The sequence below is a fragment of the Gnatocerus cornutus genome, chromosome 3 (genome assembly GCF_029298725.1).
Source record: "Gnatocerus cornutus isolate USDA-ARS CGAHR chromosome 3, icGnaCorn1.1, whole genome shotgun sequence".
In the NCBI taxonomy this organism is placed as follows: Eukaryota; Metazoa; Arthropoda; class Insecta; order Coleoptera; family Tenebrionidae; genus Gnatocerus; species Gnatocerus cornutus.
In genome coordinates this window covers 12,531,125-12,547,826 of record NC_142235.1, presented here as the reverse complement: position 1 = coordinate 12,547,826, position 16,702 = coordinate 12,531,125, and the positions used below count along the sequence as shown (strand labels likewise).

General features: G+C 43.7%; 6 protein-coding genes across 6 annotated transcripts; 3 read left to right on the top strand and 3 right to left on the bottom strand.

The window, feature by feature from the left end:
• Positions 1-11: 11 nt before the first annotated feature.
• LOC148177021 (uncharacterized) lies at positions 12-1,856 on the bottom strand. The gene is made up of 5 exons (XM_088031815.1): positions 1,601-1,856; positions 1,311-1,525; positions 1,177-1,228; positions 554-1,131; positions 12-509 (listed from the first exon to the last, which is right to left on the bottom strand). Exons 2-5 carry the CDS (start codon positions 1,425-1,427, stop codon positions 204-206), a joined length of 1,053 nt encoding a protein of 350 aa, XP_087887941.1. The 5' UTR covers positions 1,428-1,525; positions 1,601-1,856; the 3' UTR covers positions 12-203.
• A 431-nt stretch (positions 1,857-2,287) lies between these two features.
• Lac (septate junction protein lachesin) lies at positions 2,288-4,685 on the top strand. The gene is made up of 6 exons (XM_088031814.1): positions 2,288-2,377; positions 2,564-2,781; positions 2,829-3,201; positions 3,579-3,890; positions 4,007-4,121; positions 4,188-4,685. Exons 1-6 carry the CDS (start codon positions 2,323-2,325, stop codon positions 4,207-4,209), a joined length of 1,095 nt encoding a protein of 364 aa, XP_087887940.1. The 5' UTR covers positions 2,288-2,322; the 3' UTR covers positions 4,210-4,685.
• A 58-nt stretch (positions 4,686-4,743) lies between these two features.
• psidin (phagocyte signaling impaired) lies at positions 4,744-8,331 on the bottom strand. Its single transcript, XM_088031813.1, has 10 exons — positions 8,090-8,331; positions 7,754-7,978; positions 7,214-7,706; positions 6,986-7,167; positions 6,682-6,938; positions 6,256-6,595; positions 6,030-6,199; positions 5,771-5,985; positions 5,197-5,725; positions 4,744-5,149 (listed from the first exon to the last, which is right to left on the bottom strand). Exons 1-10 carry the CDS (start codon positions 8,154-8,156, stop codon positions 4,808-4,810), a joined length of 2,820 nt encoding a protein of 939 aa, XP_087887939.1. The 5' UTR covers positions 8,157-8,331; the 3' UTR covers positions 4,744-4,807.
• A 560-nt stretch (positions 8,332-8,891) lies between these two features.
• Positions 8,892-15,742, bottom strand: LOC148177016 (uncharacterized; the record flags this gene model as incomplete). Its single annotated transcript, XM_088033248.1, has 20 exons — positions 8,892-9,864; positions 9,948-10,025; positions 10,056-10,130; positions 10,190-10,552; positions 10,638-10,717; positions 10,765-10,905; positions 10,951-10,999; positions 11,046-11,122; positions 11,186-11,203; positions 11,265-11,476; positions 11,520-11,674; positions 11,739-11,794; positions 11,871-11,939; positions 11,982-12,230; positions 12,288-12,395; positions 12,438-12,542; positions 12,589-12,919; positions 12,986-13,043; positions 13,093-13,095; positions 13,159-15,742. Coding segments are annotated over 20 exons (5,748 nt in total), but the record flags the coding sequence as incomplete, so codon positions are not given.
• LOC148177018 (uncharacterized) lies at positions 9,876-10,949 on the top strand. Its single transcript, XM_088031827.1, has one exon. The coding sequence runs from the start codon at positions 9,998-10,000 to the stop codon at positions 10,865-10,867; it is 870 nt and encodes a 289-aa protein (XP_087887953.1). The 5' UTR covers positions 9,876-9,997; the 3' UTR covers positions 10,868-10,949.
• LOC148177017 (uncharacterized) lies at positions 11,029-12,443 on the top strand. The gene is made up of 2 exons (XM_088031826.1): positions 11,029-11,137; positions 11,188-12,443. The coding sequence occupies exon 2, from the start codon at positions 11,190-11,192 to the stop codon at positions 12,366-12,368; it is 1,179 nt and encodes a 392-aa protein (XP_087887952.1). The 5' UTR covers positions 11,029-11,137; positions 11,188-11,189; the 3' UTR covers positions 12,369-12,443.
• Positions 15,743-16,702: the final 960 nt, after the last annotated feature.

The window sequence follows — 16,702 nt, the reverse complement described above, 5'->3', positions numbered from 1 at the left end:
AAAAAAAAAAATCCCAAATAAACTATTTATTAACAACGATTCACCTTAATATACTTCTGTAAATCAAATACAACTTTGATTCCTTGAAAACGACACAAATTAATATTGCATAGGAACGCCGAATCCAAATTCAGTAACAATTGCACGAAATAAACTTGAAAATTAATAAAATAAACTCTTGTTATTTACAAAATCTAGTCAGTCTAGAAGCGAAAATTGAAGGAATTCTTCTTGTTGCCTTCAAAATCAAAGAGGTGTCCAGTGGTGCCCTGGTCTCCCTCGCCACTGGTAAAAGTAAAAGTGAACGATTCCTCAAACGAATTCAAGTTTAAAGTCTCTATGAAACCCTCGTTGGGTCTGTAGTCAGTATCAGTCGAACATCCAGGCTGCGGCTCGAAAATATCGCCCCGTTTCCGTTTAAGCGTGGCAAACCTGGGAAGAGTGGGCACAGCCTTTTTCGGGCGACACGTGAGGCTCAGGAAGTGGTTCTCCAGCTCAAAAGGCTCGACCTGAAACAAAATCGTTAGGAAAGAAGACACAGGTTGAGTCAAACCTTGTTTTCTTCGGGCTCCTCCCCGAACGAGGGGGCTACCTCCACCATGTACCGCTTATCAATATCAATCTCTTGGTTCTGGGAGAACCCCGTCAAGTCCACGTTGACTTTTCTGTTCATCTCGTAAACGATTTTTCTGTCATTTCTTGTCTCGATGACCGCTGGTTTCATTGCGGTTTCGTCAACTTTAAGGTGGTTGTAATTGAGTTTCCTGTTTGGGGGCGTTTGGAAGACCCAACTGGAAGGGGGGACGTAGGGGCACTTCATGGGGTAGTTCTCTTTGTCGTCTTCGTTGTAAGCCCGCTTTCGGTTCGACATGCTCCTTCTCCCTTTTAAAACCCCCTCGATGCTTTTGACCTCTTCCTGAATCCCCTTCTGGTAGAACTCACTGTTTCTCAACTCAAAGTTGATCAAACTCTTGAACACTCTCCTCCCAAACCCGTCATCCAGCTCCACTTCCTCCTCTTTCTCTTTGTTTTTCACCAACTTATTAAAATACCCCGAGACTGTGACGGGCTGGTTCTTCTTCAATCGCCACGAGCGCCGCAATTTTGGGGGGCTGTCGTCATCATCGGAGGCTACAACGTCCACTCGTCATACGCAAACACTGGAGAAATACTCACATGTGGAAGAAGAGCGGGTCTTTACCCCTTTTGACACGAACCCCGGCAAGAGCTGAAGAGAAGTGATCAGTGCTAGCGCCAAAACCGTTACGATTTGAGCGCTCGGAGGCGGCAAAACTTAAACGAGAACTTACTGTCAGCCGATCGGCGGCAAGATTTGATTTCTTGGGGCGAAACTCCAGGACGCGGTTCTTACAGACACAGTTGCAGCAGTGCGGCGGCGGGGGCTCGCGGGCGCGGCTTTTCTTCATAACTGGGCGATAAGGGGGCCACTGGGCAAGGCAGAGCGAAATCAAATTTCGGAACGGAGGAAATGACAGATGACGGACCGCAGAGGGCGCTCGGATCACTAATTTTAAACAAAAATTACTAAAAACTGATTGAAGCAAAGGCAATTAAAAGAGGGAAAGGGTGCTTAACTGACCTGTGGGAAACCCCCAAAGCACCCACAACAATTTTTAGACCCTGGGTAAGCAAACTAACGGGGTCGGTAAAGTAGAGAACTGTCCCATCGATTGAGCAACTCTCTAATTTAAATTTTAATTAATTCGAAATTAGTAATTAACCCTTTGTTAGAGCTGTCGTCATTGTTTCGCATCCGTTCATTGAGATGAGTCTTTTGTTGTTTCTGGATGGGTGGCCGTTGACTTTCGAAAACGTCGCTTGACCATAGGCGGAGGGCTTTTTTTCCAGCCCCGGGAACCCAAAATTTTTAAAAACTACGACAACTTTACGAAATAAAATCGCCCCCCATTTGAGCACGCCTTGAATAAAAACAAATCCTATTAAATTAAAAAATATGTATTACAATCACTCGCTGCATTATCACAAGGTCTAATAAATTCAGTCTAATTTAATCATTTCCATGACTTTGTTATACAATAACATTCCTCTGATGACTAACAGGCTTCATTAAATGTGACTCCTTCCTCCATGCGCGTCCACCACTCTTTTATTTTTCCTAATCTCTTTATAATTATTTTTGAGTTCTTTCTGGTCTGGGCTAACAGCGTGAACGTGAAACCGTCAGACTTTCTACCCCGACTAGTTTTGATAACCCCCTGCAATTTTCTGGGAATAATTTTTTGCCCCAGTGACTCATCGTTCGCGCCGCCACTGGGATTTGGGCAGGTGTGGTAAACGAAGATGGCGTCGGTGCAAACAGTGCTTTTATTGTTTTTATGTGTTTTTCTACCAAAATGTAAGTAAAATTTGTCTTTTTATTAACAAAACAAGTGCTGAGTTGGAGCAGTGTTACGTGAATGTGTTATCGGCTGAGATAACCTCAATTTTCTATCAAGATAAGATAAGAAAATGTAAACAAATGACGCCCGATGTCAACACCCCTACTTGATTTTCCTGTTGTTTTCACAGCCTCCTTTTTCAGGTTTGGGGCAACGTTCTCCGACGATTTCTTACATCACACAGACCCAAATTAAAGACATTGGGGGTACGGTGGAGTTATCGTGTTCTGTGCAATACACATCTGACTATCCTGTCATCTGGATGAAAATTGACCCGAGATCCAACGCGAATAGTTTGCCTATTTCCACCGGAAGCTCCTTGATTTTGCACGAGTCGAGATACTCCCTGCGTTATGACACAGTAGGCGCCGATTTCTTGACTACATAACCTCACCTTTGTGATTGTAGGCCAGTTCCACGTACACGCTGCAGATCAAGGATATCCAAGAGACCGATGCCGGGTTCTATCATTGCCAAATTCTCATTTCCCCGAGCAACAGGGTGTCTGCGGAAGTGGAGCTTCAAGTCCGAAGGCCCCCTTTCATATCTGACAACTCCACGAGATCCATTGTGGTGTCTGAGGGCGAAGCCGTGGAAATGGAGTGCTACGCTGGAGGGTACCCACCGCCGAGGATCTCCTGGAGGAGGGAAAACAACGCCATCCTCCCGACTGGGGGCTCCATTTACAGGGGGAACGTCCTGAAGATCAAAGCTGTAAAGAAGGAAGACCGAGGGACTTACTACTGCATTGCTGACAACGGGGTCGGACGAGGAACGAAAAGTATGTCCACTGAGAGGTCCGAATCGGGAAATTGACCACACCAATCGCTTAGTTAGTCGATTTTAGCTTGATTTCATGTGTCACATTTGGGGTCTGCTGTGATTTCCAAGAACCCAGTAGGTGTGGTACCACTATGGTACCATAGTACAAACGCAGTTTAGAACCCAAGTGTGACGCATGATTTCAGGTGAAAATTGTCTGAGAAAACTGAAAATGTCAATGGTTTTTCAAGATCACAATTCTCAATTGTTTCAGTTACGTAAATTCGCTTTAAACTTGAAAAATAATGCTTGAATTCAAGTGTGCTGGCCAAGAATGGCTTATTAATTAAACAATTGTGTCCGTGGTATAAATGACATTCTGGCACATTTTCGCAGGAAACATCGCCGTGGAGGTGGAGTTTGCGCCGGTGGTGACGGTGCCCCGCCCCCGCCTGGGCCAAGCCCTCCAGTACGACATGGATCTGGAATGCCACGTGGAAGCCTACCCGCCCCCAGCCTTGACCTGGGTGAAAGACGAGGTGGCCCTGTCCAACAACCAACATTACAGCATCTCCCACTTCGCCACAGCCGACGAGTTCACCGATACGACCATCCGCGTGATAACGATTGAGAAGCGTCAATACGGCAGATACGTGTGTAAAGCAGCCAACAAATTGGGTACCGCCGAGGGCGAGGTAGAACTTTTCGGTAAGATTCTATTGGCTAGTTCCTCGTTGTCTAGCTAGTTGCTTGTGAACGGAGGCGTGGCGTGGCGACGCCCCGCCTCCTCTGAGCATGTGTAGTATAGCGCCGCCTTTGTGTAGAATCCATCATCCCCGTGTGTCCCCCCGCCTGTGGCCAAGCCAGGTATGGAGATGCGGCAACAGTGTCAACAAGTACGGCGGCTTTGTTATTGTCGTTGCTCTTCGTAGTGTTTCGGTGAGTTTCGGCATGCGCATGACGTCATTGATTTATAACATTGTAACGATTTTCAATTGTTTGCAGAGATTTCAACGCCCAACGTTAATTTTCCAGGCCTAATCTGGCTAAACTCGAGCAACGTCTCGACGTACAGCGTCATCTTGGTTTTGATCCTCACAACGAGCTTGTTGCTACTGTAGTTGTTTTTTTTTAGTGAATTGAGGACCAAAAGTGAAAGATCTGATCTTTCGATAATGTTAAGGTTTTTTACTGACATATCGAACCTCGATATTCCATTTTATACATTTCCATTTTTTGTATATTTTACACGGTGTATATTTTTTTGGAAATTTTACAATCATGTTGTTTTGACGTTTTTAATTTTATTGCACGTAAATCTAGCGTTAGTTGCAGGGCCTAAATCAAGTTGCCAAGGACAGCTCTAGTCACGTGATTGAACAAAAGAAGGCTTTTCTTGGCAACGATCACGCAACTAACAGTAGATAAACTTTTTTATTTTTTATATTCGTAACAATTAAGTCTGTATCATTCGTCCATTTTAAGTAAATTAATTTAAGTACCTCCTGTGATTGTTAGGACACGCCCTTTCCAACACCACGCCCTAGGAATAAACCAATGATTAAAAACCACAATTTATTCAACCAATCACGATACAACTTGTGTCAAATGGCACACTTTATATCTTATGATATACTTTGCAAAATTTTAATTTTATTTTTCAGTACACTCTGTATCTCCCGACAAGCCATTACGTAACTGTTGACTATATTCTCACAAACTTGGTGTCCATGATTATTTAAATTCAACGATTCTAACATGCTTGATAAATCACTTGACACACTAAAATTAGCCCATGATTGTAGAAGATTATGAAATTCGTTAATGTGCGTTTTAAAACTGTTCGCGAGTTGATTCACTAATTCCTTTGTTGACGTTTCGTTCACTTTCTTCTTCCCTTTTTTACCCTGTGTCGGTTTGACCAATTCATTGCACAGCAGACACACGAGCGCCGACACCGAAAAAATCTAAAAATAAAAAGTTACTTTCTGTTCCAACCGTACGACTCCAATACCTCGACTATATTTACAACAAACTCCATACTCTCGCGCCTATACTCCAAATGCGCGTTTTTTCCATCGCCCATCCGTTTCTCAATTTTCTCCATCATGTCCTTTAGAGAAACTTCAATTTTCTTAACGAGATCATCACTTACGCCGTTCTCTGAAGTCGCATCCAATAGAACTCGAAACATATCGGCTACAATATCCTGGGGCGTGTCTATAGCAACGTGTAACCGCGACGGGAGGGGCAAAGTAACTTGGTTCTGCCTCAAAGGCGTGTACTTGCGTGTCCGAGTCTCCTCCCATAGCTCCGCCCAACTGTTGAGCACATTTCGTAACGTTTCGACGTGCTTAGTTCGGACACCGTCGGTGGATTTGATGATGTCCACACCTGCGGACAACGCCCACAAGAACGACGTTCGCAACTTCAGAAACAGTAAATTATGACTAAAGAAGTTCTTGATGTCTTCGTAGTCTTCAGGAGGGCCTTCGATGCGCTCCGGGTCCCAACTAATATAAACGCTAAGATCGTGATTGTCTCTAAAACAGAAGATTAGCCACACCTAGTATGTTGGGACCGCCCACCTTAACGCCTCCCAGTCGATTTTGTTGTCTTTCGGTGATATGTCGATATTGTAGAGTCCGTCCAAAGTGGTGCATTCGATTAAGGTTAGAATTATCCTATCTATTGCTACGGAAGTGTAATGCATACTGTTATTCAGTCTTTCCCTGAAATCCATAAATTCGTCCAGTTTTATGAACGACCCGTATTTGTACGAAAAAGTAATGTGATCCGAGCTCTACAAGAAAAATCAAACAAAAACCACAAAATCCGACATCTTACATCTTTGTAATTCGACGAGAAGAACTTCAAAGTTACATCGTACAGATTCGAGCACAACGAAAACGCTCCCGTCGTTGGCAATCGTGCACAGTGTATGAAACCCAACGAATCCAACTGTAAATGTTTCGTGTCTAAACTATTGTACATATTTTGAGCACCTAAACATCCCCCTACAATCGTTCCGTGAGTCCACCTTACCCCATCTTTCCCTATAAAAGGTACGTACCCACAGTATGATACAATCGGACGCATAGTAACTTTGCATGGAAATTGCTCGGACTGTTCTTTAATAAGTTCTCTAGAAGGACAAGGCTTGTTATTAAAGGCTCGGAACTGTTCTCCGTCCTTGAAAGGTCGTAAAGGACGTGAGCTGCGAGCAAGGCGTAGGGATCCGAAGGCCCCAAATCGGTCGACAGCAATTTCGTGCCGTAAGTTTGGTAACCATGCTCGTAATGCAGCGAGAACGCTGTCACGAGAGCTTTGAGGTGGTCTGAAGTTAGGTTCCGGTGGGCTCCGCAGAGGCGCGAGAGCTGCAGCGCGCATAGGTGGCGCTGCATCTGCTGCTCCTAAAACCACAGATTAACAAACTGCAAGTTTTCAAACTCACGATGGGCTTTTTCCCAGTCGCCGGACAAACAGACCGTCAACTTACCGACTGCGGCACGCTGGTGGAGCTGATCCCCACGTCCTTAATGAGCCTCGTTGACAACTCCGCCTTCTTCTCAGGGTCCAACAGATTCAAATATATCCTCAAATCGGAGACACAGCACGGTTTGTGCCCAAATTTCCGGAAATACTCAATAAACAGCTCGATTGTTTCCCCGAGGACGTCGCTAGGATCAACTTGGCGCTGCATCAGCTTTGAGCACAGTTCAAACCGCGCCAGATATGGTCCTCGCAGCAAAAACCCTAAAACCAAAAGTGAGGTTAAGTTGAAGAAAAACAAAGATGGCTACCGTTATCGGCGCCATTTTCCACGATCCTGCAAATAAACTCGTGACACTTCTCCGGGGTGTCGTCTATGGTATCTAGATCGTTCTCGGGGGCCCCATTATCGTGGTTATTCTCGCATTTGTTGGTGCTCATGAGTTTAAAAACTGAGTTTACGTACTCTTTCCATATATCCCATTTATCTAAACTGGAAGTAAAATTTAGATGTGACTCCCTCGGTGGAGATGACTTACTTTTCGACTAGAACCCCCTTGCATAACAAGTTGATTTCTTCCCAGTGCTTCAGGGGGATCAAATACTTCAGGCGACTTTGGGGGGAGTTGCTGCAGGTGAGTTTCGTACCAATGGGGCCGTCTAATATCACGAGGATTTCCTCAAACTTCTCCTGCAACTCTAAAATCATAACATACAACTGGACTTCCTGTTCAGCGTCGAGTTTCCCGTCAACAATGAGCTTCTCCATCATGCGCTCGGCTAGACTGAGCAACAGTTGTCGCTTTTTGGGGTCGTTTTTTCCCTCTCCGCGCGTCGCTTGCAAGATTATACTCATAACAGCCCAACAGTAGTAAGGAGTCTTCGGTTTGTGCTTATACAGAGTCATTGCAGTCTTTTGCTGAGACTTGAAATCAAAAATCCGAGCGTACGACATGAATAAATGCGTGAAGAGCTCCTCGTTCGTGGGGTCCAATTTTAGAGCCGTCTCGTACAACTTGCAGATCTTCTCCACTAAAAGTAACGTAAAGTTGTGACAAAAACAGAATAAGGGGGCTCACGTTGCTGCAGTTCCCGGTAACACAACGTCATCGCCTGCAACGTCGCCTCATCTGTGGGGTTCTCCGCCGTCAGCGCATCCAAGATATTCCTCACTTCCACCTCTTTTCCCATTCGATGTAACGTGAGCGCTTTCAGCGCCTTCGCGCACTGTAAATTCGGCGTCTTCTTCAACACCTTCTCACATTCTTGCAGTGCCTTCTTGTTATTACCAATATCCAACCAATCTGCAAACATAACCTTACTTTTGCCCGGTGTCTCTTTACAGCCCCTCATGCAACGAGTTGTTGGGTGGCACTATGGGGGCTCACAGAGGGGGACGTCACACGGATACTTACCGTAAATGGGGCGCAGTCTTCGTTCAGCGACTGAGTTATCCTGCACGTGCTGTACTTTGGAACTCATGGTCGGTTTTTGAGGTTAGGATTTGGCGAATTTGAGCTTGATGATGAAAATATAGAAGTGTTACTGAAGAGTTTTGTGGAGCTTTCGTAGAATTCGAACGAAAAGAGTTTGTTGGAAAATCGTTCGGTCTTCAAACCGCCATGATTGATTTATTTTTTGGCGTCTGTCAAATGTCAAAAAGGGCGGGAAAATGGACCATTCAAATTTAAAAAGCATTTTGAAAGTGCGGCAAAACTTTTATTCCTGTTTTTATACAACAAATTGGAAAATAAACCGAATCCAGTATTTGCGTAGGTAAAGAGCAATGGTAAAGGGAAGATTTAATTGAAAGACAATTTTCATTGAAAGACAATGTACAGATTCCACGCCACTTGTGAACGCAGCTTCTCCCATTGGCTGCTTGACAAAGCGCGCTTAATTTGAATTAGAAAAATATCCTATTTGGAACATTATCTACTCGACTGCTTTTTTATGTTATTTTTATCGGTGTTCTTCAGCAGTTTTCACTATTTTGGTTGCTTCAAAATTTGGAGTACAGTAACTCGTGCATTAGTTGCTTCTTCAAAATTTGGGGTATAATAACTTGTCACGAGTCACCAATAACCTCGAAAATAACGTAAAGATTTGTTTAGAAGAGAGTCAGTCTCAAAGGCAGAGAAAACATTACAGTAAACTTCACTTGTTCATTACTCTTTGAAACTTAAAAACAAACAAATCAAAAAATGCTTGTAATTCCACTTTTATATTTACAGAAACATTCTTTTTTTTTGTCTAGTCTATCTCAATCGTAATGTGCATCACTCTTTTCTGATGTCTCAGCAAATCCTTCTCAAGTTTGGCCTTGTAACCGCAGTAACAAGTCCACCACTGCACTTCATTACTCCTTACGTGCATTCTTAAGATATGCACAGTCAAATCTGCTTTATATTTCGATTTATACTCGCATTGTTCACATTTCCACCACCGATTTTCCTGTTTTCTCAAATGCCCCATTTTCGTATGCCGATTCAAACTAGTTTGTAATTTCGTCTTGAAATCGCATTTATCACAATAGACCCATTGAACCTCCTCACTTTTCGTATGCTTAAGTTTCGTGTGCGTTTTCAAGTGATATTTCGCTTTAGTTTTGTACGCGCAGTGATCACATTGAAACCATTGACTCTCATCAGAACGCAAATGTCTGTGCCTCTTGTGTTTTTCCAAAATCCACCGTTTGGTTGATTTGTAGTCACACTGGTCGCATTTGTGCCGAAAATCCTCATCTGTTCTCTCATGTCTGTTCTTTACATGACTAGTCAGATAAGACTTTCGTTTTGCTGTACACCTGTAATCGCACTTATCACATTCAAGCCACTGAATTTCATCGTGTTCCGTACACTGCTTTTTCCACGTACAAGTAACTGTGACATGTTTCAACAAGTCCAAGGAGAAATTAGTCCGAAAATTGCAGTTTTTACAAAGATAACTTTGCATTAGTTTTGATTCTGATTTTGAAAGGTGGCACGCCTGCACGTGCTTTTTGAACAACATTGCCATTCCGGTCTTAAAGTTGCACACATTGCAGCAATGGACTTCAATGGGGGCTTGACAGTTGAAGAGTTGCAGCCTCTGCTCGCAGAGGGCTCGGAATTTACACTTTTTGGGGTTCATTTTCGCGGTTTCGATACCGCAAAAACCGCAAAAAATAACAAACTCGGGCGGATTTAACCTCAAACGTCACTTTGACAGTAGCGATTGAGGTTAGGTTAACGTCAAAAAAGTGACACTGACGTTTAAAGGTTAAATTCGCACTTGTCATCCTTTCCCGCTTCTGAAATCGCCGCTATAAACCCCAAAAAAACATGGAGAGCCACGTCAAGGGCATCCAACCTTTCTGTTGTGAAAACCCCATCGAATTACACCACTGTGATGTTTGTAACTTCAAGACTGAACAAACGGTGTTGTTCCGGAGGCATTTGCGAGAGCGCCACGTCACTAAATTAGCCAAAGAAGGGCGAACTTATCTGTGTAAAAGCTGCGATTTCCGGAGTCACTTCCTGTTGGATTGGTGGCGGCACGTCGTTAATTGTGCGTCAAGACCGGAAACTCCCAAACCGAAAAGGCGCCGCCGGAACAAGCCGAAACTCCGGGACGATATTTGGTACGAATGTGACCAATGCGAATACACGACGATGAAGAGATGGAGCCTCGGCCAACACAAAATCAGCAAACATACAAATCCCGACGAAATCAATTGGTTTAGATGCGACCAGTGCGAATTCAAAGCGAAGGTAAGGTCTAATCTGACCAGCCACATAAAGAAGATACATTTGAAAGTAAAATGCCCCGAAAGATGGTTCAACTGTGACCGGTGCAAATTCAAATCCAAAACCAAAGAGAAGCTAAGAGTCCACACGCTAATGAAACATTTAAGCGACGAGGAGATTAAATGGGTGTTCTGCACTCAATGTGAATTCAAAAGTAAAACGAAAGATGGGCTACAGCTGCATATAAAAAGGAAGCATAGAACGGATGGTGAAATTCGATGGTTTAAATGCGAACATTGCGAGTATCAAACGAAGCTGAAGACGGACCTGGCGTTTCATGTTAACAGAGTACATGTGGAGACGAGCGAGATTCGCTGGTGGCCTTGTGATATGTGCAAATACAAGGCGAAAATAAAGAGGGATTTGAGGAGACATAGGGTCAGAATGATGCATTTCAATGAATAGTAACACATTTTAATTAGTTTTGGGGTAAAATAATTAAACTAGACGGGTTTTTTAGTAAATAAATACGAAATTACAAAACGTACTAGAGTTGTTTGTATGTAGATAATTACAAAAATCCCGCGTTTTACAGGACTTGTGATTGGCAATTTGAATAGTGCGCGTCTTAGTGACCAATCACAACTCCGGTGGAATCGGAACAAACGTCAACTTTCCATTTGAGGTTTTACCATTCTCGTACTCAATTTTGCACCAGTTCTTATAAGTTTTAGGGTGAGTAACCGTATTAAAATGGTGTACAACCCTCTAACGACATCCTACAGACATGTGGGTGGCCACCTTCGAAAAAAATCCCCGCATAACCTCAAAAACACGAACTCCTTATCGGTGCAGTTTGTGCCCGTTTTGGACAACCGCCAGGATTCTGAAGTTCAATCATGACCGACACCACCAGAATTGCACCAAACTTTTCAATTGTAATACTCCCATCGAGGAATTTCATTGCGATGCCTGCGACTTTACCACTGATCTTATGGTGGTGTTCAAGAAGCACCTGCAAGAACACGCGGGCGTGGAGGAACTCAGACCCCTTCAAACTTGCATTTGTGAGAGCTGCAATTTCCAAACTCCCTCCATAATAGACTCACTTAGACACGTCTGTGCAACGGAAATTCAGTGGTTTGAATGTGAAAAATGCGACCACAAAACGAAGAGCAAGTCAAACCTAAAAAAACATTTCCGCCGGAAACATGAAGGTGGTGAAACTCATAAATGCACCAAATGCGAGTTTGAAACGAAGAAAAAAACTGACTTAACGTACCACATGGCGAGACACGGCGATATTCGGTGGTTTTCATGTGATCAGTGCAATTACAAAGCCAAACTCAGCTTGCACTTGATTAACCACATCCGAAGAAAGCATGATGAGTCCTATTGGTTGAGATGCAACCAATGCGAATTTAAAACAAAAACAACGCGAAACTTGAATATCCACAAAAAGTCACACTTGAGTGACCATGAAATTCAGTGGTTTCAATGTGAGAGATGCGAATTTAAAGCGATAACAAAATCGCTCCTAAGAAGTCACAAAATGAAGATGAAGCATTTGCGAGATGACGAGATTAAGTGGTTTCCATGTACCACGTGCGATTATAGAGCGAAAGTGAAATCTAGTTTGGCTCGGCACTGTAAAAATAAACATTTGACTGATGGTAAAAATCCGTGGTTTAAATGCGACGCGTGTAATTATAAAGACAAAAGCGAGGCGTGTTTGAAGCAACACGTGGAAATTGTACATGATAAGACGTCTCAGAAGTTGAAATGTACAAAGTGCAGCTACCAGACGCAATTTCAAGTGATTTTGGACCTGCACAAGAAGAAGCACAGGAAGGTCATTTTAGAATGGTTCAAGTGTAAGGAATGCAGGTTTAAAACGCCGTCGAGGAATAACTTTGAGAGTCACAAGAGAGTTGTGCATCCAACGATCAAAAGAGAAGTACAATAGTATTTCATGTTGCATCAGAAGAAACCACTTTTGGACGTTTCAATGCAGAATCGAAAATATTGTGTTAACCGCGGTGCGAAAATCGTTTTCCGCCCGCTCGGTCAACCCAAACCTTCTTTTAAGGATGAAAAGAGAGAGTTCGGTTCTTGGTGTACAAACTACTATTGCCTTATTCTGTAAAATCGGGTTTGAAATAAAATTAAAAAAACATTCGATTTGCTTCCACGTCAAATGTGAAAGTCTCGGTGAAATCATCGTGAAATTCTGCGCGAAATGAGTCAAATTCAAATAATGGTGCCATTTTTCCATACGAAAATGTGGTCGGATCGTGTTGAATCGCATACCAATTTAAAGTGCGGTTCAAAATACATAATAACGTCAAGTTTTTTGAAAAAATAGATACAGGATCAGGTTGAAAAGTGAAAATTTCTGGGCGGTTTTGATTTTCGAAAACTTCAACTCCGTTTGTGGTAGTCGTACATCGATCGCTGACTTCATCGTGAAATTCTGCGTCAAATGAGACCAAGTTCGTAAACACAACGCTCAAACTTCTCGATTTATCGCAAGGGTTAGGTGGTTCAATTGGTTGTCAATCGAATGAGCGCGTCAAAGTACACAAGTGGGCCAAATTTGGTCCCAGTTGGTGCAATTTAGGCTTCGACTCTACGTGGATGCCTAAACTCATCGTGAAATTCTGCGCCAAATGGGACCAAATTCGCCTCACCAGCTGAAAAAACGGTTAAAAAACATTTTTTTTTCATTTTGGGCTACAAAAATACAGTCTATTAGCGCTTCGAATTAAACCACTGCACTTCATTGTCGCCCAAATGTTTCCTTTGCTTGTGATGCACCAAGTTCGATTTGAGCTTCGCTCTATACTCGCACTTGTCACAAGCATGCCACTGAATCTCCTCCTCACTCAAATGTTTGTTTTTTATATGCAGCGCCAAATTCGCCTTTACTTTTGCTTTAAAGTCGCATTTCTCACAATTAAGCCACTGAATCTCGTCTTCACTTAAGTGGTTCCTAGTTATGTGCGTTTTCAGGCGCGATTTGACATTCGTTTTATACTCGCAGTTATCACAGGCCAACCATCCTTCTCCCAAATTCTTAACTTGTTCAAACTTTGTTCTAACTGAAACTTTTTTCTCAGTTTTAACCTTCGGAGTTTCATTGGAATGCTCTCTTGTCATGTGCAAGCGCCACAGTTGCTTCAATTTTGATTTATACTCGCACTGATCACATTCAAACCAATTCAAATGTTTGTTCCTCATGTGGTGTCGCAAATTGGCTTTAACTTTCGCTTTGAAATCGCACTGGTCACATGCCAGCCACTCAATCTCCTCCTCGCGCAAATGTTTCCTCTTCACGTGAACCTTCAAGTGCGACTTTGTCTTAGTTTTAAACTCGCACTTCTCGCAGGGGAACCACCTCACCCCATCCTCACCCACATGTGATTTTATTTCATTTTCTTCATATTCCAGCCACTGAAATACCTGTTCGCCGAAATGTCGCACCAGCGCGTGGTTGTTCATCGCCTGCTTGGTCTTCCCTTTATAATCGCACTTTTCGCACTGAAACCGAGCCGCATCGTGTTTATTCCTCACGTGGTGCCTCAAGTTCGCCTTCACTTTCGCTCTGAAGTCGCACTGATCACAATAAACCCACTCAATCTCACCGTCCGGCAAATGATGTCTCTTCACGTGGACTTTCAGATGCGATTTTGTTTTAGTAGAGAACTCGCATTGGTCACAGGCGAATCGCCGCTCGGATCCTATTGGTTCGTGTTCCCGTCGGACGTGTAGGTGGAGGAGGGGCTTCAGTTTCGACTTGTACTCGCATTGGTCGCAAGCGAAACTCTGGTTTTCAGTGTGGGTCTGTCTGATGTGCGTTTTTAAGTACTCTTGGAATCTCGCTTTGTATTCGCACTTGTCACACTCAAACCACTGAGTCGCGTGTTTTCTCTGTTTGTGGACCTCCAAGTTCCCTCGGCGTCTTGCTTTATATTCGCATTGGTCGCACTCAAACCTGAAGGTCTGGTCGTGTTTATTCCTCATGTGGTGGCGCAAGTTGGCTTTAACTTTCGCTCTAAAGTCGCAGAGGTCACAATGGAGCCACTGAATCTCCCCGTCGCTCAAATGCCACCGCTTTATATGAATTTGTAGGTGCGAATTCGCTTTAGCTTTATACTCGCACTGGTCGCAGGCAAACCGGCGAGTTTTGTCGTACGTTGTACCCCCATGAATGGTTGTCACGTGGCTTTGTAAACACCCTTTCTGTCTCGCTCGGTAGTCGCAATGTTCACATTCGAACCACTGAATATCATCGTCGTGTTTAAACAGCGCGTGGGTCTCCAGCGCTTGTTTGGTTTTACCTCTAAAGTCGCAATGATCACATTCAAACCAAACTTGATTGCTTCCGTGTTTGTTCCTCATATGGGATCTCAAGTTGGCTTTGACTTTCGCTCTGAAGTCGCATTGGTCACAATGAAGCCACTGAATCTCACCGTCTGTCAAGTGGCGTCTCTTCACGTGGACTTTCAAATGCGATTTTGTTTTTGTCCGAAAATCGCATTTTTCGCACGCGAAGCGCCGATCATCCTCCACTTTAACATGTTCTGTTTGAATGTGCAGCACCACCAGTTGCAACAAATTTGATTTATACTCGCACTGGTCACATACGAACCACTGAATGGAATGTTTGTCGCGCTTGTGGCTCTCCAAGTTTGATTGAATTTTCGCCTTGTAATCGCATTGGTCACACTCAAACCACTGAATCTCAGGATGCCTGTTTCTGACGTGGTATCGCAAGTTGCCTTTGACTTTGGCTTTGAAGTCGCACTGGTCACATGCCAGCCACTGAATTTCATCCGCGGGCAAGTGTTTCCTCTTCACGTGGACTTGCAGGTGCGCCTTGGCTTTCGCTTTGTAATCACATTGGTCACAAGCAAACCACTGAATCTCATTGTCGCTTAAGTGGTTCCTTTTAATATGGGAGATCAAGTGGGCGCGGGCTCTTCCTTTATATTCGCATTGGTCACATTTCAGCCACTGAATCTGGTCGTCGCTCACATGCATCATTTTGGCGTGTTTGACCAAACTTGACTTGTACTTCGTTCTGAAGTCGCATTTTTCACACTCGTACCGTTTTCTCGCCGTTTCCGCGCTCCCAGTGCAATATAGTACCACGTGTTTGAACCAGTCCAATGAGAAGTTGCTCCGGAAACTGCAGTTCCGGCATAAGTAACTCCGCACTTTCGGGGGCTCCCTGGGGGTGAGGTGGTCCCGCAAGTGGTCCTTGAAGACTGTCGTCAACTCAGTGGTGAAATTACAAGAAGCGCAGTGGTACCGCTCTAGGGGATTCTCGCAGCTGAAGAGTTGGGGGCCCTGATCCAAACTGTGTTGAAGGGGGCTGTGACTTCTGGAGTATCCCGGAGTCGACATGTCTGTGACGTTCCTCTGGTTAATTATACGGAAATTACTGACGCAAACTTACCGAAAAACCCGGAAGAAGTCGTGAAAATCGATGAGAAAAATTAGGTTAGTCCGAGTTAACCTCAAACGAAACGTCAGCTTTGACAGCTCTGACGTGGGCGAGAAACGCGCGCAATTTGAAAATTAAACAAGTCTAGTGGAATTCGAAATATGACCTGCAAGTCTAGTAGAATTCGTATGATTTGCTTAATTTGGGTGCAAAATTTGCCCGATTTGAAGTTTAATCATGAAGGGAACCGCCAACAATGCTACCAACCCTTCCGTTGTGAAATTGCACTAAAAAATTACAACTTACTGTGACATTTCCATTGCTCAAGAAACATCTGAAAGAACGCGCGGCCAAAGAAAAACTCACAGAGAAACTCTCATTACCGCACTAATTTCGTAATAACCTCGATAAAACATGATCCCAACGATTGTTACCAACCGAAAGAAACAAATTCAGTCGGTTCCATGTGACACGAGGCAAAGTCAGGGCCTACTTGGTTACCACTGCGACGAAATTCAGTGGTTTGCATGTGACCAGCGCGAATATAAAGTTAAAAACAAGAGGCGACTGTTAAAAACACATGAAAACGAGCATTAAGCGAAAATAAAATTCAGTGGCTACAATGTGATCAGTGCGATTATACAGCCCAGCTCGGAGCCGACCTGATTATCACGTTAAAACGAAACACCGGCACCGCGACGAAATTCAGTGGCTGCAATGTGATCAGTGCGCGTATTAAAGTGAATTCAAAATTTCCCTAAAATCTAATTTTTATGATAAGCAGCACGTCAGCGATTACGAATTCAGTGGTTTGCATGTGACCAGCGCGACTGTAAAGACAAAGACAAGCG